The sequence below is a fragment of the Nesoenas mayeri genome, assembly GCF_963082525.1.
Source record: "Nesoenas mayeri genome assembly, chromosome: 5".
Lineage (NCBI taxonomy): Eukaryota > Metazoa > Chordata > Aves > Columbiformes > Columbidae > Nesoenas > Nesoenas mayeri.
The window spans coordinates 39,966,766-39,988,593 of record NC_137548.1 but is presented as its reverse complement, the minus strand read 5'-3'; the positions used below and the strand labels follow the sequence as shown (position 1 = coordinate 39,988,593).

General features: G+C 37.7%; 1 protein-coding gene across 1 annotated transcript in view; it reads left to right on the top strand.

Annotated features, from left to right (window-relative positions):
* STARD9 (StAR related lipid transfer domain containing 9) overlaps positions 1-21,828 on the top strand; it is a gene marked incomplete at both ends in the record, with an annotated part of 107,682 nt that overhangs the window by 13,205 nt on the left and 72,649 nt on the right. The window contains 2 exons of the mRNA XM_080345740.1: positions 2,273-2,342; positions 5,302-5,418. Coding sequence (XP_080201866.1) covers positions 2,273-2,342; positions 5,302-5,418 — 187 coding nt within the window. The remainder of the gene's footprint in view (positions 1-2,272; positions 2,343-5,301; positions 5,419-21,828) is intronic.

Here is a 21,828-nt window from a genome sequence, read left to right as displayed (position 1 = left end):
TGTAAACTGTAACTCGGGTGATAAGACTAGAGGGTTAACAGTAGGACTGAAAAATAGGGAATGCTCATGGGATTAGGAGGCAGGATAGGGCCAAGATCATACTGGGGCAGTGGAGGAAAGAGTATGTGTACATGAAGCAAACTCACTCCGAAGGCATCCCTCTGGTTTTGTCTGTCTTCTGTTGTTGTTAAATTATTGTGAAATCTTCTGTCAAAGTGTCCAATTAGACCTCTTAGATCTGGTCTGCTGTACAGGGTAACAGTCAGCTCTGTCCACTAGCTCACCTGGCAGAGGTTTGTAGTGGATGTGCAAGTCTCAAAACTTACTTGTGTTGTAAAACGCTTGCTTTTCAAAACATCAGTGAAGTTGCGCATGTACAGATGAAATGAATCAGTTGCAGATTTCTACCTTGGATACTCGCAGACGGTATCCTTAGGCACTTGTCATTCTTCATTTGTTTTTTAGGGAGCCTTATGAGGCCTCTGTTCAGTACTGTGCCATACATTATGCAACATTTGGTACCCAGCTGTACATAATACAAATTCCCTCTTCTGTGGGTTTTTCTATTGGGGTCTTAACTCAGGGCTCTGGTGGCTGCTGTGTTGAGATGCTGAACACTCACAGCTTAACTAAAACCTCTGGGAGCTGTAGTTGCTATGTGAAGTGCCACATGTGAGTATGTATTATAGAAAGTATGAATTTCAGTCTGTCTCAAGGCACGTGCTCAAATTAGTAATGTGGAGCACAGAGACTTTGAGGTAAAGCATTATTTCTATCTGCAAAACCGGGACAGTGTATGTTCAAAAATGTGTTTAAAGCTTCTTGGTGCTTGTAAAGCTCAAATGCTACAGTGATTGTCTCTGTGGAAGACTTAAGTGTCCTAAGACATTAAAAGCTGTTTTGGTACAGAAAGTGTGGGGTAAAAACTGAGCACTGGAGAGACCCCAGAGGAAGGGTATGTTGTGCTCTGTGCTGCTTGGAAGTTAGAGCTGTCAGTAAAAGGAGACTGTAATGGGAGGAAGAGTAAATACTTCTGTACACATTTAAGAAAATCTTGTAAAAGATGAATCTAGGTCCATGAATGAATAGTGGTCAACTGGGTTTGAGTTTTCTAACTCTTGTTTTAGTTCATCTAGTTTTTAACTGACCTGATTATACTGATCCAGCTGATTATCAGGGAATATATATGACAGTGCTTGAGCCTTCTGCACTGTGGACAAAATTGATCTTCTATCTAAACCAACTTATTCCAGCTTTACAAAGGCATTCAGCTTCATCAAAATAAAACTTTCTGGTAAAGGTGAAGCTTACAACTTTGTCAGTATCAGAGTGCAAAGCAAAATACAGAAGAAAAGTAAAAGATGAAAAATCTTTTTCCTGTTCTTAGCTTCTCATTACCAAAGCATTTGTTTATTTTTCTGCTGGTCTCTTCTTCCTCATTTCTATCTTGCTATGTATAAAAAAATCCATGATAGTTATTGAGAAGGATGTGAATCAACACATCTATAAATAAGAACATGCTTCAAGTAGCTATCTTGCTGTCAGCCCAGAAATAAGTTGGTTGTGGGTTGGTTTTTTGTTGTGGTGATGGTTTGTTGTTTGTTGGGGTTTTTTTTTCCCTTTGGTCACATCCTTTTTTTCATTCTTTTCTGATATGAGTCATTTTGGAAGTGGAAGTTGGCTGTCGTAGCTGTGTTCAGTGGGAATTTTAGATAGTATACTTGAGTGCATGATCCTTTGCACTTGGGACACGAACCTGTCCATTTACAATTCAGTGCAGTTTTGTTTTACTGAGGAGTACGTTTTGAGGACTGCAACAAACAGTTTGGATTATGTGGTAAAAATCAGGCAGTGCAACTAGACAACACTGGTGGCTCACAAGTCTGTGATGTGGATCTGTACTCCACAAAGCATTGCCAGTCTACCAGTGCCAGTGCTCCACTCTACTTCCTTGTAAATGTAATTTAAAACAGCAACTCTTAATTAGAAATAAAATCCTAACAAGCACTTAGTACAAGCACTTTGAAAGCATTTAATCACCACAGTCCTGTTTTTTTGGTTTTTTTCCCCTCTCACTGTTGAGATACTAGCTGCAGATCTTCAAATGCTACTTCATGTCACAGTGTGTCTTATAAGCAAAAGTATGTTATATAGTTCTGGTTTGTGGTTTGTTAAAGTAAACACAAATTTCTGGGGTTTACAAATTTATCATTCACCTTTCTGTGTCTTCATATTTTAAATGGATTTTTTTTTTAATGTGCTCTGTTTCCAGAGAGAGTGCAGAAGGAGGAAGAGTAATTGTAGAAGTTGATGACAAAGTGGCAAAAGTCAGAAATATAAAGGTATGCTTTTTGTCTTCTTTTCTTTCCCATATGAAAATCCTGATGCTTTTCTGCATTTGCTTGGCTATTAGATCATTCTAATAGAAATATTAAGGGAGAAGTTTAAACTAGCACAGCTCTAGAATAATTGCAGCAAAAGTATGGGGAGGATTGTTTTGGTTTCGGGTTGGTTTGTGGGGTTTTGTTGTTAGGCGTGGGTTTGGTTGTTGGTTTTTTGTTTGTTTTTTTGTGGTTTGTGTTGGGGTTTTTTGTGTTTTTTTTTTGTTGTTGTTTTTGTTTTTTACAGGGGATGTAACATGTAGCTGTGTTTTCTGCATTTTATATTTGTCAGAGCTTTTGCAGTCTGGCTGCATGCCATCATTCAAAGCTGTTAGTAAATTGTTTCGGATTTTGTGCTTATCTTACTGTTACTAACAACTGGATTATTTCTTTCTCTGCCTCTCCTCTCATATTTGCACTTGGAGTGCAACTGACTTGCATGAAATGGAACAAAATGTGTTCAGCTGCACTTCAGGTCTTGGTAAGAGACCAAGAGCTATAAGAATAAACTGAATGTAGCTGTCGTCCTCTGTGAGAGCTCTGGAGTCGGCATGCATGGGAACCAGCCCTCTGGTTTAGACTCTTGAACTACTTAAAGCTGCCACCGTCCTTCACTAAATTAACAGAATGGGAGCAAAGCAATTCTGTGTTGTCAAACATGTTTCTGCTCGAAAGGCAAATAAATGAACCATGAGATGACTGTGGGGATCCTAGAAGATGAATGCATTTTGTATTTCTTGTCTCCTTTTTCATTACATCTGCAAGCAACTCAGTTATTCTAGACTGCTGGTTCAAGAGTAATAATGTGTTTGATTTCAAAGAGAAACCTTGGCAAAAATTGAATGAAAGGATTTGAACTATTTACCTTTTTCTGTTATAATTATTTTTGTATTGACTACAGGTGCTCTTTTTAGAGAAAGAAGACAGAAAAATATTAATGGTATGAGAGGCCTCATGGGTGCTTGCTTTCTGTATATTTCCTTTTCCAAGGCTGTATTTGTAGAGTCTGAGACTCTCACTACTTTCTGAAGTAACTTTTCCCAGTTCTTTATATGTGTGACACAGCTTTCAAAGACACACTTCTCCCGCAGGCATGATGTTGTCTGTCGCTGGTGCCTGCCCTTGGGGGGGGCTTTGAGCCCCACAATAGGGCTGTGAGGATTTGGGGCTCCAAGGCTGCCCACCCACTGGGGGAGACATCCCTTGGCAGGTGAAGGCCTCAGTCATGCAGATGCATAACTGGGTCCAGCTGAGCCTTGTTAGACCTAGAGGGGTTTTTTATTTTATTTGTTTAAAGGAGCTGTGGGCTGCCTTGGCACACTGGGGAACCCACAGCAGTGGGGGGAACGGCCATAGCAGGCCAAGAAGGGTTATTTGGAGATGCAAGAGCTGGCTTGTGGATGTTTTCTCTCTTGAGGTTTCATAATTGGTGAGTTTTGTACAGGGAGTGAGTTTGCTTTATGCATAAACTAAATTTAGACAGCCTTTGATGAATCTAGATAAGTGTAGAAATTATTATATGCTAATGTTCGTGTTGTTGTATCTGGGGTAGACGAGCTTTGTAGTTCAAAACAAACCCTTTCTCACCAGAAGGGTCATCACCTCTGCGATCAGGGGCTGCTTTTCCTGAGGTGGAGGGGTAGTTTTTAAATTTTTTTGTGGTTTTACGCATTGCAGTAGGAAGGCTGTCGTCTGCTTATTGCTGCAGAAAAGCCTAAGTAAATAAAATGTAATTGCATAAAATCTCTGAACCACAACATGTTGAAAATGTCATTACTGAAGATGATAAATAGGCTTGTTAAGATGTCAGTTCTGACTAATGGAAACCTGAATTGTAGTTAATTCAGTGTGACAATTTGAGAATCAAGAAGGGTTTAAAATACATGAAACCCATTCAGAGATAATTTAAAATTATTTCTGTCATCTCTCACTTTGCTCTTTCTTGGTTTAAAGCAAAACAAAACCCCCACAAACCTGTCAGATGAGCCTGTAAATTAATTTTCCCTGTAAACCTCACAGCTGGTGTCAGAGTTCAGTGGTTACAAGGCTTTTCACCCAGTAACCTGGCAGACAGCACTGTCACCCCTTGAGTTTGAGGACATTAGTGAAACTGTTTGTTTAGCTACCAAATTCTAACAAACCTTTTTCTGCTTATTTTATTGCAAATGCCAAGGTTACAGTAAAGTAAGGTCAAAATTACATGTGAATTGTGTTAATTCTGTGTTATATTTGGACTCATTACTCTCCTTGAGTGTAACAACAATGTTCTTTTTGTCATAATTCTTTGTTCATAAGCTTAACTTTATTATGAGTCACTTGGGCAAGATTGTACAGAAAGACTTATAGATACAATTCCCTCAACTTCACCCACCATTTCTGACTTTTATGCTAGAAAGACTTCACTGTTGTTATTACTAACCCAAAAAGGTAAGGTTTGTAGTGTGCAGTCACAGTACAGAAGGATTAGCTTGCAGCCATGACAAAGCAAGTGGGAAATGGGGAAAGAGACCTGCATTTTCAGCTATGCAGTGAGAAAACTGGTTTTGTTTTTTCACTTGGGGCCTCATTTCGGTGGTGTGGTTCTCAGTGAAACAGAAGAATGGCAGAGAAATATCAAAAGGGTTATAGAGCTTAACTGCCAATATGTATATGATGTGAAGATTAAATTATATTTATTGTTAGCACCCTGGAAAACCTTAGCTGTAGTAAATGAACCCCTCAGCAAAAATGCTTCAGCAGGTGTGTCATGGATGTCTCCACCTCAGTCCGAGCATCAAAGAAAATTGAAGAGGGGATAAACTATTTGCCATTTGTTTTCCACAATACAGATCCTAGATAAACTTCCTGTTAGTTTTAAAATGCTTACTTTTTGGTCAGCTTCAAAGTGAATTGGTCTTTCTCCTTTTCCTTCTGTTGTCAGGTTGACAGTAGGCTTGATAGCACTTGGGACTCAAGAGAAAAGACTGTGGCCTTCAGCTTTGATTATTGCTACTGGTCAGTTGATCCTGAAGATCCAAAGTATGCATCTCAGGAAATGGTAAGTGATGCTGGTCTTCATGTGTCTGTGCCTATTTTGTTTTGTCCTTTATAATCACACCTATAGGAAGAGATGGAGATGTAGGATACGTGAAATTTTCTTTTCTACCTCCATGTTTTTTTATTTTGTTTCTAGTGCCACAGTACTCAGTCTTTTTGTCTTAAACAGACTCAGTAGGACTGCAATGTCCTTGTTTGTCAGCTAATGCATGCTTTCATTAGAAATGTTAACTTTGGTAGTGATCATTAATTTTGATGATCTGAGGACTCTGGCTTAAGAATGAGAATTTTTGTTGGGCGGGCAGGGATCAGATTCTAGAGGGAGAAAGCTCTGAAGTTAAAGGAAGAGTGTTGAGGTGATTCTGCTGAGAGGATCGGAAGGGAAGAAATCACATCTTTAAATAATAGTAGTAAATTTTACTTATACTGTATTGTTCTGAATACTTCTCCTTGATAAAGCATCAGAAATCTCTTATAACTAATGGAGACTCCTCCTAGCTTGAAAATCCAAGGTTTGATTGATAATACTGATTCCTTCAACCTTCTCACTTTAAAATAGGATGTGATTACTAATTTTGATTAATAAACAGAGAATTATTAAATCTACTAGAAATACATACAATGCACAGCAAAGCTATCCAAAGAGATCTCTATGCATGCAGACAGATGGTCACATGTGTCAGCATTAAAACAAGTTTTTATGGCTATTTTGTCATCAGAATTGTATCATTTCACTTTGTCTCTTGTCAGTACAATTGTTCCTAAAATTTCAACCTGTATAGTCATGCTGTTTTTCACAGAAAGTATCACTTAAGACTGAGAGAGTCCTGTGAACTTTGTATTTCTGGTAGTGATGAGCACAGGTTTGTTTTACTTTTGGTAGTAAATATTTGAAAAATTATCAAATTTGGCAATTGCCAGAACTAGGTAAAATTATTGACTCTGCTCTATTTCCTTCTTGGTGCAGTAGTGTGGAAGAGGTTTTGGAAACTTGGGAAGTTGTCTTTCTTAAGTAGTTGGCACTAGATAAACTTCCATTTTAGGGGTTACAGATAACAAATCTTTAAGTATTGAATTGTTGGTGTCCCTCCTGCCTCCCTCCTTACAGTGTCGTACTTTTTTGTTTTGATTTTTTTTCTTTGTGAGTTTCACTCGTAATGCACCTAGAAACATGTTTCTTAGAACTGTTGACAGTACAGTTGGCTTTCTATTATAGCTGAAATGGTTTAGCAGATTAAATGTTGATAAATACAGTCTGCCAAGTCAGCTTTATCTCTACTCAGTATGAAAAATTATCAGAACTGCCAAATGGAAAATATAAATATTGGCTACAAAGTGTAAATTTTTGTACTTGTTGTTATTAAATACAAGTGCAATTGAAAAAGAATGTAAAATGCAATATAAACAGTGCAGCTTCCTTGCTGGGGCTAAGTAGGTGTTTCAGACACTGCTGAGAGCCTTGTGTTATCATACAATACAGTTTTATCCAGTAAAAACACTGAGGGGGAAACATGAACTCCCTGGCCATAGAAAATGAAGTAATGGGCCATAGTTTCCTTACTCGTGCCTGATGGTGGCTGAAAGGACATCCAGTGCTGCTTCATGTAACCATTGGCTTACTGAGCCTTAGACAGGTGTCTTTCATGAGTTAAGAAATGTTTAAAGATGGACTGGTGCTTTGAAAGGCCTGGAGCATAAGTGAATTTCTTGAGCTTTTTACCTTTCTTGGTGGTTGTAGAACCAGTAAATTGACTTTAAATGTCCTTGAGGGCTGCTGGAATACTGCAATCTTGCCATGCTTTTGTGTGTTTGTCTGCCCCCTTCTACTGTATGAATGAAGTTTATTGTACTAATTCTATGTTTTGAATCATTACTTCAGTGCTGAGCTTGAAGCGTCTAAGCTTCCTTACAGCAACGATGATATCGGCGGCCAGAGGAGGCTCAGTAGCTCTGTCATCCAGTAAAAGCTTTCTTTCATGAGCTGACCTTGGATTACTTGTTCATGAAGATGTCCTGCCAACTGTTATCACACGTGATTGGTGTATTGGTTGAGGATGAAAAGGAGATTAAAGTATCTGCCTTCAGGTTCATTTTTGTAGCATGCTGTCTTTTAGTAAGCTGTCTTTTTTGTCCTCTGGATGGATGCATAAAAATGAGGTCCTAACAGTTTTTTTCTGTTGTTAAGGATTTTGTGACAATAGAACAATAGTGGGAGGGCTGCAAGTCATGGTGTTTAGATAAAAATATGATTTTAAAGGTACAAATCTCTGCCATGTTGCTGCAGAATTAGTTTAGTCTCACAGAGGTAGAATGCTGAGTGTCTGGACCTGGGCTTTACCATTCACATACAGTGAAGTAGTTTCACCACATATCCCTGCATTCTTGTATTAAGGTTTTTTTTGAGAGTTGAATTTGGTACTACACAAAACCTCCTTTAGTAAAGGGGGACATTTTATGTAAAAGCATCTATTGCTTCCTTCTCCCCCGCCTCCTTCCTCCACAGATGTCTTCAGGAAGCTGTGTGTAGTCCAGGATTGTTTTCCAAAGACAATGTTGGAAATCCATCACTCTTTGGCCATTATGTAACTATGGGATTATCTTTTAATAGATGTTAATGGCATACTTCCATTTTGCAGTAAAAATACTGTGATAATCATATTTGTAATGATATTTAGGTTTATAATTTTTCTTCTTATTCCACTGTTTGAATATGCTAGTTAATATGTAGGTGCTTTGAGACCTTCATAGTTGTCCTGCAGACAAACATATAAATTTAAACTAATATAAATTTTCATCTGGCATAGAACAGTCTGTTTCAATCTTTTGCATTTTCTTTGTAAGACTTAAAATAGCTCTTAATGAATCTTTCCTCAAGTCTGTTTTAGCTTCACCAAGGAAAGGAATATGTTTAAAACAGTTACAAAACTTAAGTAAATGCCCATTTAAATCCTACTGACAAAAATATTTCAGCTTGCTCTAGTGCAAGCTGAATTAAACAAAATCTTCAGGGTATTCTGCACAAGAGTATCCTTACGGCTACAGGAACACATGCAAGCATTAAGTATTCTTGTAGCTGGTTGTTACAGCTTCAGTCCTCGGCTTCCTCCACAGCCATCCTACCCATCCGGTTATTGTGCACGCACAGAAACCATGGTGGGCAGACTGACCCACAGGATGTACAAGCAGGTGTTTACACCCAGAAGTTGCCATACATAGCTGATGTGTAGCATTATGGTCCTTTTGATAAGAGGAATACACCCCATGACTAATAGACTTTCAATGGTAGAGAGAGTGAAATCCAGGAAAGTGTTTACGTGCTGAATTTGTACTGGTTTCAGTGAGATTTTATATGACTTCTGGATACGAAAAGTAGCTGGGCAAAGGGGCAGATGGTTTTCTTACCTCCCTGTCAGAGTGCAGCTGAAAAGCAAATAGAAGAAGAAATAGGTATGTTTCTTCTATTACACAAGATCTTCAATATGGCACTAGGTTTTTTGTTTTGTTTTGTTTTTGAGGAGTCAGTTTGTTTCATGTGTTAATTGAAGAAGTTTAGAAAAGTTACACAACAGTATTGTTTGAAAGCACGATATTGCAACATGCTTTTCAGCCCTTCAGCAAACTAAGTCACAGTACTTGCTCTTTTTTTTTTTTTTTTTAATAAAAATGTAGTCATGTTTCTAAAGAAGTTTAACTAAGAGACCTTTCCCTTTTAAGCCGAGTTTGTGACACTTCCATGCCTCCATACATTCCCCGTGGGGTTCAAGTTCTTAATTGTCTTGTGAATTCCCAAGACAAATTCAAAATCTGTTATATGGCATGTGCACTTAATTCTAAAAATTATAACATAAGAAAGCTGTAATTTAAATATATAAAAAAACCCTTCAATTTGTTTTCTCTCTCTCTCTCTTCCTCTCCCCACCTCCCTTGTTTTGGTGTAAAAGGAGGGCGGAAGAGAAGAAGGCAGTGACTGTGGGTGTAAATGGCATTTTTGCATGCAATATTTGAAAAGCAGTAAGCATTCCATCCGTAACATTTTTTTTCTCCAACCCAGAGTGAGACAGAAGTGAAAAGGAGAGCGTGCTATAAGAAAGAGGGGTTTTGTGCAATGATTGGATCAGTATATAGTGGATTATGATGGAGGGAGAGAATTCACTATAAGTGCATGTTATGTATCTTCTGCCAGCAACACAGCTGCTGTGTTCGGTTTGTGATCGAATAAGGTCATTCTTCCTTAGACCAAGATTTCTTTGCAGAAAACTCCTCTGGGAATTATAGTGAATAACTACAATCTTCAAAGCAGGCTTTATTGGAAGACAAAGAATCAAGTTGACTTTCAGTTTACCATGTAAAACATTAAACACGTTGTATTTTGAGGAGACAAAAATTAGTTTTAAATAACTGAGGCATTGAGTTAATTGATAGAAATAACTGTATAATCATATGCATTCATATGTAATTATAATTTAATGCAGATACATTTCAAATATAAAGCCTAAACAGGCGTACACAAGAAAGGATTAAGCTGAATATTGCTAACAAGTCAAGGGGAGTTAAAAAACTGTTTCACAAACAATGAAATGAAATTGAATTAAATAATGAAATGTTTTCTGACTGTTCAATCTGCTACTGCTCATACACACTCATTCTGTTTCCCTGACAGGCACTGACTTTTGATACATAGAACATATTCTTTAGAAAAGGCAGGCACTAGACTGGCTAAGTAATAATGAAAGGATCTGCAAGTGCATTTAGCAACTTATAAGGAAAAGAGAATAACAAGTTATTTGGGTTGCCAGTTGTACATGTTGCAGTAAACCTGCACATTTGCAATCTGCACTGCTTCTATAAACCTTGTGATTTTTGCATGCCCTACAAGTAAAAACAAAAACTTGGTACTGGTGACCTGCAAACTTTCTGAAATAACTTGACAGCATATGGTTATTTGGAAGGATGATTTGTTTCTTTTTTTTAATTAACTTCTAGTGACCGAGGTGTACTTAAAATCTGTTACATACGTAACCTGTATGCAGATATGGATTGTTCTTTCCTACTTGCAGATGAACATTTCACAGTTTAAATTCCTCTGTGTAATCACCCCACAGTCTTTTCTCCATGCTCATGAAGTAGTGATTTTTTTTTCTTCTTTTAATCTAAAATGAGTACTGTTCCCTACTCTTTCTGCTTTGCAGACACGTTCCCGTGTTCACCTGCAAGTGTTTCCACAGCATGGCTGGAAACAGAATTGGAAGGTCATATTAATGGTGCTTCCAGGGAACAGATTGATCCAAGACTAGTTTTTAACCTGGAGTGTTTTTTCTCCAGTCTTAGCCATGTATTATGAATAACTTCAGCTAGACTGGTCTTTTGGGAACTGAAATGACTGAAAAAATGGTCTGAACTTCAACTAAGTCTCAAAGATCATATTGGTCTGTGAGTTCTGTAGTCACTGAATGGAAGGACGCTGATAGACTTATACTGGGAGACTGGGCCAGGTTTGGGGAGTTTATTTTTGGGGTTTGAGTTTGTTGTTTTGTTTTGGCAGGCAGCTGGCTTGTGAAAGATTTGGTTGGGCAGGACTGTGATAGCATTGAATAGAGAGATATGTTTATTGCAGCAGCTGTGATCAAGTTCAACACAGCCATTTTGTTTATTTCTGAAAATGTGCCATGTTTCTGACATGTTGCAGCCATGAGCTTGGACTTGCATGCATAAGTAGCTAAAGCCTGAAAAACCTAAATAATATGCATGTGTCCTGTATTGTTGTTTATTAAAGTGGTATGAACACCAATTGTTCCTTTATATTATAGCAAAAAACCAGCCCTTGCTTTTTTTATAGATCTGTGCTTGCTTTCTTGCTTTTTTTATCTTCACTAGTAGCTAACTTTTCTGTTTTTCTGTTAACTAAGATGAAATGCCTCAGAGAGATGTGTGTGTGGCCTTGAACACAAACTGAATGAATCATCCTTTAGGCTGGATCTGAGCACCTGCATGTTGACTCCCAATTCTGGTTTGTTTTTAATCAACAAAAAGTCTGCCCTTGAGAGCTCATGTAAAAAGCAAAATTAACATCTCTGTACAGTTGTGGCTTTTCTGCTGAAGTAGATTCTGTTGGCAGTGCTCCTCAAATGCCTAAGAAAGAGTGAAGATGAACAAAATTAATTTGATCTGGAAACATTTAGTGTAGCCTCAGCACATCAAAATTCTGAATGTCAGTTTAAGGTTCCTTACCCCCATATGAACACACTATTATGGGTAGGTTTTCACTCTTTGTAAATTCCGTGTTACAATGTCAGGACATTCTCAGCTGAAGCAGGGGAGATGATGTTCTGTATCTCAGATTGGCACGTGTATTTTGAAGTATGTCTTACCAGACTTTATCACTGTCCCCTGAAATAGTTGATTAATAAGTTTTGGAATGGACCATTTGAATCCATCCTTGCTGGATAGGTTATATTTTCAAGATGCTGAATGACAATTAAAGTTTTGCTGGACTTTTTTTCTGTGCCTGTAAGGATTGATTTGCTATCAAATCAGTTAACTATAAGATAGGCCTCTGTTATTGCAAGTGTTTTCCATTCTGAATTTTCAGACATCCCTCTCCTGCACACACATACATCTTTAAGAGTGTATACGTGGATTGTATCATCACTACTGTGTGCCTTTACAGCATTGTTGGCAGATTCTCTTATGAAAAAGTCAGTCTCTAAAGAGTATGTGCCTCATCCCATGTGTCAGACCTACATATAAAACATCACTTCTGAAAAATGAATCTAAGGAACTGTGAGCATCCAGCCCAAAGTTAATTATATTGGCCTACCTCACTTTTTATACTTTTTAAAAAATATTACCATTATTTTGTAGACAGAGGTGAGTAGCTTTATATCAGTGAGTAAGGAAAACGTTCTCTAGTTAGCACTGGAGAAGCAGAGATAGAAAATTGAAGGGAGTTATTTATTCAGTTTAAAGTAGGCATACTTTCAGGGAGATTACGTTTGTACTTCATAAGTGGTTTTGAAAAGGAATGGTCCACATCTCCAGGATTTTGTTTCATCTGGAATAGGACTAAAGAGAAGAGGAGCTCAAATTACTGGTGCAAGACTGGTTTATACCTTTTGTTTTGGTAGTTTAAGTTTTCCAAGACCATAAATGTTTTGCCAGATTTGCCCAGATCTGTTAATTTTAGTAAAAGATCTTTCAAAGTATGTTTAATTTTAGCTTCAGCAAAGCAACATCCAGGAAACAACTGATTGCTTTGAAAGAGAACAGACTGGGAGGAGACATGTCTTATCTTGTGTTAGGTTTTGCTGAGTGTGTTCTGTTATGATAGCAGAAAATGAATTTGAGTAAGTACTCATAGGCTTAGGAATGGATAAACTTTTTTTTTTGGCTAGAACAAAAATGTTGAAAGGTTCATGGGTAGTATTTTTTGTTATCCTCATTATGGAAGAATGAGGTTTCCTGATCGATTTTAAATGCCAAAAATCTCTTAGAGCAGTGATTCCCAGTCTTTTGAAGCAAGCCCTGTTGGAGCTGTCTATGACCTTTACAGTAAAGACCACAATAATCATTTTGCCACATGCCCTATAAGTGTCACCTGAGCTAGAAAAAACATGGTTTTGATTAGGAGTGCATTTCTCATAGCTTCTTTGAAATAGGAGAAAAAGGTGGAATCCTGTTACAGACCTAGAGAGAGAGCTGATATGAATTTCTTATGAGTTTTTCTCATATTCCAGCACTTCTAAATTTCAATCAAGTGAAAGGGTTTTATGGAAATAGTTAGCGTTTTAAAGCCAAAAATTATCTAACTTCTGCAACAACTGGGAAATGTTCTAGTCCACAATCTGAGGCTGCTACTTGTTCCTTTTTAGCAGCTAACACTGTTATATCTTTTAGTTATTTTTAATATGTCTTATAACTCTAAACCAAGAAATTGACACTGAATTTTCAGTTCATGGTCAGAAAACATGAGCAACCTTCTTGATTCCTGTATATGGAGAATGAGATTACTTAAAGCCTGGGCTTAAATAGCTTTTGATATTCTTAATTTAACAGCTTTTGATATTCTTAACTTAAACACAGTTTCAGCAGAAACTCGAAAGAGCTGTCGATGCCTTAAAGATACATTTAGTCTGAAAACAAGTATCTCAGAGGATTGTAGAAGTTTTCTTCCAGCTCTTCACGTTGTCCTTCTTTATGTTATTTCCATGTGTTTGCCTCTGCCTGGTACAACACAATGCTTTTATTGTCTCGCATCCTACTGCATGTCATTTGCATAAATTTATTGCTTATTACAGTATATGGAATGTAATCTTTTCTATTCCATTTATTATGAATGTAAGTAGCTTTCTACAGCTGAATGTCATTGGCATGTTGGGTTGAAAGAGAGGGCAAAAGAGATTAGTAGGGCTTCTTTTGCTCCTCATTTTTTTTTAACCTGGAGTTGATGCTTTTTTTTCTTTATGGCAAACTCTATCTATACAAGCAAATAAAATGTCCCCATTTAATGCCAGGGATTATTCTCTGAGCACTGCAGCGTGGTTGTCTATACTGCTAAATTGTTAAGAGTTGTTCCTGGTGCTGTTTGGACTGGAATGGCTGGTACCTCTCCTGACAGTTTCTAGGCATGGTCCAGGAACTGGCAGGGACCGTGGCCATTTCTGAGTGGCAGTTTGTATGTGACCACCCTGCTTTGGAGGCTGAGAGCACTTCCTAGGCTGAACATAGGCTGGTCTGTGCCATGTTAAACTGCTTGTGCTGCAGCTCTAATTGTGTGGTCCTGTCAGAGGTGCCTATAGCACCATTTCGGAAGTGAGACTGAAGTGCTTTTGCAAGTGACTTGAAGGGATCCCTTGGAAAAGAGAGAATGTTTTATTCACATATATGGCTCTGGCTCTATCTTTCCAGCTTCAGGGAGTGGGGTGGTGGGGTGGTTTGGATTCACCTTTTATATTGGTGTTTTAAGTGACTACATCTTTGTGGGGTAGAAGAAAGCCTGGAATGAGTAACCAGCAGTGGACCTAAAGCTCGGATGGGAGCTGGCTGAAGAGTTCTTCTCCCAACAGAGGGATTAGGGGCAGTCAACATGGCTTCACCAAGGGGAAGTTGTGCTTGACCAACCTCATTGACTTTTATGAAGATATAACGAGGTGGATAGATGATGGCAGGGCGGTGGATGTGGTCTACCTTGACTTCAGTAAAGCATTTGACACAGTCTCCCACAGCATTCTCATAGCTAAACTGAGGAAGTGTGGTCTGGACGACTGGGTAGTGAGGTGGACTGTGAACTGGCTGAAGGAAAGAAGCCAGAGGGTCGTGGTCAATGGGGCAGAGTCCGGTTGGAGGCCTGTATCTAGTGGAGTGCCTCAAGGATTGGTGCTGGGGCCAGTACTGTTCAATATATTCATCAGTGACTTGGATGAGGGACTAGCATGTACTATCGGCAAGTTTGCTGCTGACACTAAGCTGGGAGGAGTGGCTGACGCGCCAGAAGGCTGTGCTGCCATCCATCCATCTAGGTGTTCCTGCTCCGGCAGGGGGATTGGACTAGATGATCTTTCGAGGTCACTTCCAATCCCTAGCATTCTATCATTCTATGATTAGGGGTGGAGAGTTAATTACGGGGGCTGAAATTTGTTGGACACAGTTTAGCACCTTTATTTTAATGGCTATGCTTCATACTAAGCATCGAGAACTTTTTTTTTTTTTTTAATATGCTGTTCACAAGAAGTCTAGCAGCACACATACTGTAATGTTCTGGGGCTGAGACAGTTGGGAAATATACTGGAGGCCCTCTTACTGCTGAACTCTGTATACATCCTTTTCCCATATCTGTAGGCCAGCCTTTGAGAGTCACTGCACCTTTTGTTTTAAAGATGGATTTACCATTAGGGCTGGTCCTGCTCAGTACACCTTCTGCACTGTGCTGTTTTGTATATTTGTTCACTGATCCACGCACCTGGTGTGTGGTGGATCCTTCATCACATCCCAGAACATGACGACATGTTCTTTAGCATATCTATGCAAGGTAAGAGATCCCTAAAAATTTCCAGTGTTTTCTACATTATTTCTGTATTGCTCTATCCTTCTGATTATTGTCTTTAGTACTGTTACTGATACTGAAGTATTTCTCAGACTGTGTCTTTTTTGCCTCGAGAAGATGGGGATAGGAAGTGGGAAGAGAAATAAATCAAAAATAGGATGTAATTAACACATTTGATGTAGCAAATGGCTGCTATTTAAAATAAAAATATTTGTTTAGGAAACATTAATAAGAACTAAAAGGCTAGGCAGGGCATAGAGACAATTTGTCACTTGAAGGAAAGAGAATATTCTTTAGCTCCTTTTTTGTTCTTCTAAGACCTGCCTGATAGAAAATGTTACATAAACTCCATGTGCAAGGTAAGTCCTTGCAACCATTTCCATCACAGGCACGGCTTGCAGGTGATCTACATAACCTTTTTTGAGAACACAGAAAATGCTGGAGTAGTTCTGTGTAGAACTGACCCCTCCCCCCATTTTTTCCTTCCAAAAGGAATAACATGAGTCGGAAGTTGCTTCTAACACAAAAAAGTATTCTTACTATCAAAAGATTTTTGCACATCATAAATTTATTACAGTCAGCAGCATAAGTGCTGATACCTTTATCTACAAGGCATCGACAAAATACACTTCCAATTTGCAATGCAGTTAGCAGCTGTATGATGTTATTAATGAGGCAACATGAGGTGTACACCTTTATTTTGCAAAATAAACCATGCAGGGAGTGGAGGATGCTTTCAGTAGAATTGGCTGAAATATTTTCATGTAAAGTGTTTTGTTGTTGGGCTTAAAATGGTATAAACTTGGTTAAAACTTGTGGCATACAAAAAGTTAGCTATGCTACACTTCGTAAACAACACTCCAATAGCTATGCAGTTCATGTATCTTGCTTTAAAAAAAAAATAGGTTTTGTGGGCTTTAGAATGGGAAGACTTGTATTATTGATTTGCTAGAATTGTGTATGCAATATACTCAAAACAAAGATGGCAATTAGTGAGAAGGGAAGCATCTTGAAGTAATGAAATTAATGTCATTTAAAATAATGACATGAAATAATGTTATCTAAAAATATTTTGCCATAATCCTAACTATTTTTGTTGTTGTTTTTGTTACGTACCTTAGAATAAAAGCATACTTGACAGAAGATATTTTCTGAAAATTAAGAATAAGATCCAGGAAGGGAAATTATTTGATAATGGAAATCTGGAGGAAACCATGATATACATAGAATAATATTAAAAAAAAAAATAAACTTTTAAAAATGTTTTTCAAGTCAGGCTTTGACTTCTTAAAAATACTTCTAAAAAATGAAGTGCTAGAAGTGAAATACTCTGATTTGTGGAGAGCACTGTGCTACTTTGACCTGTTTGTGCAGCTTTGATCAAAGCTGGCAGCAATTGTTTAAACCAAAGAATTTGCAGATGCTGGCGCCTTTTTCTTTTCTTTTGAGAAGAGCAGACTATACAGATGTTGAATGTAAGAAACACCCTATGTTTCTGCTGTAAGTCATTACACTGGAAAGAGAGATGCCTAAATTCCCTTAGAGTTGGATGGTTGTCTGCAAATCACACGGCAACTTTGACATGTGGTCATTATATTTGATACTCTTTTGAAACAGAAACAGTGTTCTCTAATAACTGACTTTCTGGTTAGGTCAATGGTGCAACTGTTCTCTATCTAAAATGGAAAACAGTGGAAGTAGAAACATAGATTATTAGGTTGTCATATTCCAGTACACCCTCAGGCTGTGTGTGTGAACCTGTCTTTTTCTGAAGCAGTTTATTGTAGTAAAACAGAGCTGTCTTAAAAAAGCGGTAAGGGACATGTATTTAAAATGTATTAATTGAACATATATTCAATATAATAAACTTATTTTAGGACAGAATTGGCAATGTAAGTTGCAAACTAGAAGCGACAAAATGTACACTTCATCATAAAGTATTGGAAAGTTTATGCGAAAGGCTGGATAGTTACATTTCAATCCTTTTAAAATCACTTATTTTGAATCTCCAGTTCTTTGCCCATTGCTTGCTCATTTCTTGGACATTTTAATGTGCTGCACTGCATGACATTTTAAACTGTAAAGAAATAAAATTTAATGTATCTTCAACCTGGAAAAAACTTCAAATGCTGATGGAATTTCTTCCTGCTGTCTCATTTTAAAAGGAAAAAACCAAAAAACCCAACAACAAAGAAAAAAGAACAAACCACCACTTCTTGTATTTTATTAGTCATGAGTAAGATTATGCTGTTTTTCTTAGACAATCAAAAGATAAAATTTGTTCATCTGAATATTTTAGGGCTTGGTGTCGGAGAGGGAAACTCCAGTATTATCTTTACAGGAAATGTCATAATATTATGAAGAAGCTTTTTTGTAAGTCTGCCAAAGGGTCTTTATTCATCTTGGTTTATTATTTGGTTTATTACCAGACTTGTAATGACACAGAAATATGTGACCTTAATTGGAACATAGGAATTCCCTCGTTCTGTTGCCTCTGATCTTTAGCAGATCCATTTTTCTTCTAGAAAATGTGTGGTATTATCTTTTGCATTACGGAAGTATTGAGATGGTTGATTTCTTAGATATTTTACAACTACTCCTTAGATATTTTACAGGTGCTGTGAACTGGCTTGCTTTTTGCTTTCTGTCTACTTCAGCAATGTGTAGTGTGAAGCACTGAGGTATCTTCCTGGTTTTCCTTACCTGGTTTGGAGGTTGATGTGGTGTGAAGCAAGTAGGGAAGAGCAGGGTGGCATAAAGAAGTATTTATGTCCAGCCTAAGTAACTTCTGTCACTAGGGGAGAAAAAATAAAAGAAACTGATAGTCCCTGCAGCCTTTTTAACGTCACATTTCTAAATAGGTGAGCTGTGACCGTTCATTGCACCTTTGACTGCTGCCCCATAGTGCTTGTAAGCTGGAAACAAGAAGCGGCTGCTGACAGGGCAAAACAGCAGAATTAACAATTTACTCAACCACTAGTCCTGGCAAACCTTGTTGTTACTATATTGTTGAGAATGAGATGCCAAGAGCTCTCTCTCTGAACTCATAAGTGACCTTAAATTACCTCCTGTTGTTTGGATTCTTCCAGAAACTACTAAGACCGTATAAATTTAGAAAGGGTGTTTTTTTTCCCTGAGGATCTTGTACAGCTCCAAACCATTTTGTGTGTGTGTGTGTTTGATTGTTTTTGTTTTTTTTTTTTTAATATGAGACATACTGTAGACAGCATTCTTATGCAATAAGAAAACCCCATGAAAATTTAATGCTGCGAGAATCTTTGAAAAGCTGAACAAAAGTCAAGAAACTTTCCTCAGTCTTCTCAATAAATATTGGTGAGGCAACCAGTGCACCAGAAGGAGACAAGGTGGTGAGCTCCTCCTTTCTTTGCTTAACTACTGCTGGTGGCTGCATGCAAAATATAGATTCTTTAATCCCAACCTTGGCAGGTTGGACTACATTTACTTGTACACTTAAAGGGAAACAAGTTATTGCAACAAAGCTGAAGTCCCTTTTTACATATGCTGCTAATAATACAATTGAGTATGAAGTGGAAAATGTTACAGTCATTGTTTTTTATTTGATTTTTAATGTTCTGAGCTCAGACCATGAAAAATCAGTTTAAAAATGAAACTATGTTCAAGTAACTTTACTTCCTGCATTCTTGTGCTTTTTCAAGTCTTTTAAAGCTTAAAGGGAATCTTTTTTTTATGTGTCAGTTTTCAGTGGAACTCTTAAAATCAGTACTTTTGGGATTTTGGTTTTTCAAGAAGATTTGGCTTTTTCTTAGCTTATAGTATTTATATAGATGAAACTTAAGACACACTTCATTGAAACAGTTGCTGTATATCTTTCCAACAGCTCTCATAATTTTAATTGTCGAAAACTGGAATCTGAGGTGCAGTTGAGTCCAGGCACTGATGAATTCCATGGCCACTTGCAAGGTTCACCCAGATTAAACAATGTCAAATACAGGAAATTTACTTTGAGCTGCACAAAATGAAGCCTGTCAGTTTTGGGTACTATCAAAATTCAGTTGTTGCTGGTAGTTCTACAAATAGAATCTGCATTGTAGAATTTCTGCTGGTATTTATAGGATTCATTTATATAAATTAGTAATTTCAGTGTCTTGTCGCCTTATGCATAATTTTTACTTCCTTCTGGCAATTCCATCTCTTGTATGAAGGTGGAGAAATGATCTTATTGCTAGGAAAGTGTATTTTATATGCTTAAGAATAGTTTTCCAGTGTAGTAATTTTAAGAGATAATGATCTAATAGCATAAGTATCAACTTGAATTAGCTGATACATGTCAAGAGAATACCCATTTCCAGCTGAAGGGAAAAAAGCAGAAATACAATCTTGATAATGGCATTGTGCTGTTGTCTGAGACAATTGTTAGCCCTTACTGAATTACTGAAAAATTTGGATCACTACGTTTTCCTGCCAGCCCCTTATAATAAAGTCACAGAACAATCTTTTCCATCTCTGTCTTCTCACAAAATTGGTGTGCAGTTATTTTCAGAGACACGGCTGAGAATTGATATTTGTCCCTGCTGCCTTGAATAATAAAACTTACTAATTTTATGTTGTTGTTCTTTCCTTTCACATGGAATCACAGACATCCAATAATGACCTGGGATCCTAGCCAAGTGCTAGCAGTGGTGGGAGAAAATGCAGGATATTTATAACTTCATTATAATCCCTTATTTATTCCTTGCACTTTTCATTGCAAGAGAGATATAATTCAGTATTAAACAAACAAAATAAATCCAACCAAAACACAAACCACAACCAAAACATAACAACTCTCTCAGTATTTATTTTGCTCATTTTAAGAGGTTATCAGTAAAATCGCCCTGCTTTCTTTGTTGTTGATTTGTTTTGCTTTTTTCTTTTGGTAGACATTCAGGCACAGATAATGATGGTATCACAGCATTTAAAGTGACAAATTACATTATTTTTCTGGCATGAAGTAATATGTGGGCCAGGGGAGTGGGGCGTGTAAAACATGTTCTGGTCGTGGCAGAGTAAAACAGTGTATGACTGTAGGGAACATTGTGCTGCTTCTTCCAGCTGTGACATTACCCTTTGCTAGACCTTTAGAAAAGCTGAAGTTTTTAGTTTTCCCTGTGGTTCCATTCTTGCATGGTCTGCCCCAGAATTCACTCAGGGGAAAAAAATCTTCCTTTGCTCTGTTGCTGGCACTAGCGTAAGTCAGTGTGTTACTGTTCTGCTGGTGAAGATGCACAGCACAGAAATTAAATCTGTTCCTCTGGCATCCAACCCAGCAAACAAACACCCACATGGATTGAGCAGCACTCAAACCTGCAATCCCAGGTTCCTGGAACAGAGAAACAAAAACACTTAGTTGCTCATATGGTTTGTAGAAATCATGTGGCAGATTGTGCGTCCCTAGCTATTTATTTCCCCAAGGGTGTTTGCTGAAGTTATTATCTAGTTTTAAAGAGCTGTATAATACAATGATGCTATAGAGTAGTCTTTCATTGCCTTCTGCAGAAGTCATTCACTCTTTTGCAGGAGGTAGGCATAATCAGAAAATCGCTGTGTTTTTTGAGTATGTCTAATTTTTTGGTATGTAATTTTTTCTTAACACATTTGACTTCCTGGCACCCCCCCCCCCCCCCCCCCCCCCCCCCCCGCTTCCATTATTGCAATTGTACCATAGCAGAAGTTCTGATACCAAGGGAAGAATCGCTCAAAATCAGACAAGGAGTGTTCTTTAGCTAGTAAGCAAGCAGGATGTGTTTCTGAAGCCCAGGCAGGAGATCCAGAATTATACAACTGCTCAGAATTTTCCTTTGATGTGCATGAGAAGTTGTGTGTATCCAAGTAACTACATCTGTAAGGATGATTTTACATACATTGAATGAAGCTCTTTGAAAAACAGAGCACCTGTGCCAATTCTGTTTTACAGAATTTCTGTACAGAAAGAGGATTCAAGTCTGAAGTTGGACTTCTGCCAGGTCATCCACAGGTTTAGATCAGAAAAAGAAACATCTCCCCCAGGCAAACAGTCATTTTCCTGCAGTTCCTCTTAAATAGTGACAGTTTGTAACCATTAGCTTTGGAGGAACACCGGAGGATGTTTTAACTGTGTCTCTAACTAATACTTGCTGTTCTCCTAGAGAGAATTACCAAGATTAACATAACATCTACTTCACAATTTACTGAACGAAAGGGTTTTCATTCAGTCCTTAATGGATAGGATTTGCCTATGTTGATTTGATGAGCAGATGAAACACAAAATATAATGTGTAATCGTACGCATTCATTAATAAAGCCAAAAATTATGTTATTATTTGCTGTGGTGGTGGTTTTTTCTTTATTGTTGTTGTTTTTTGTTTGGTTTTG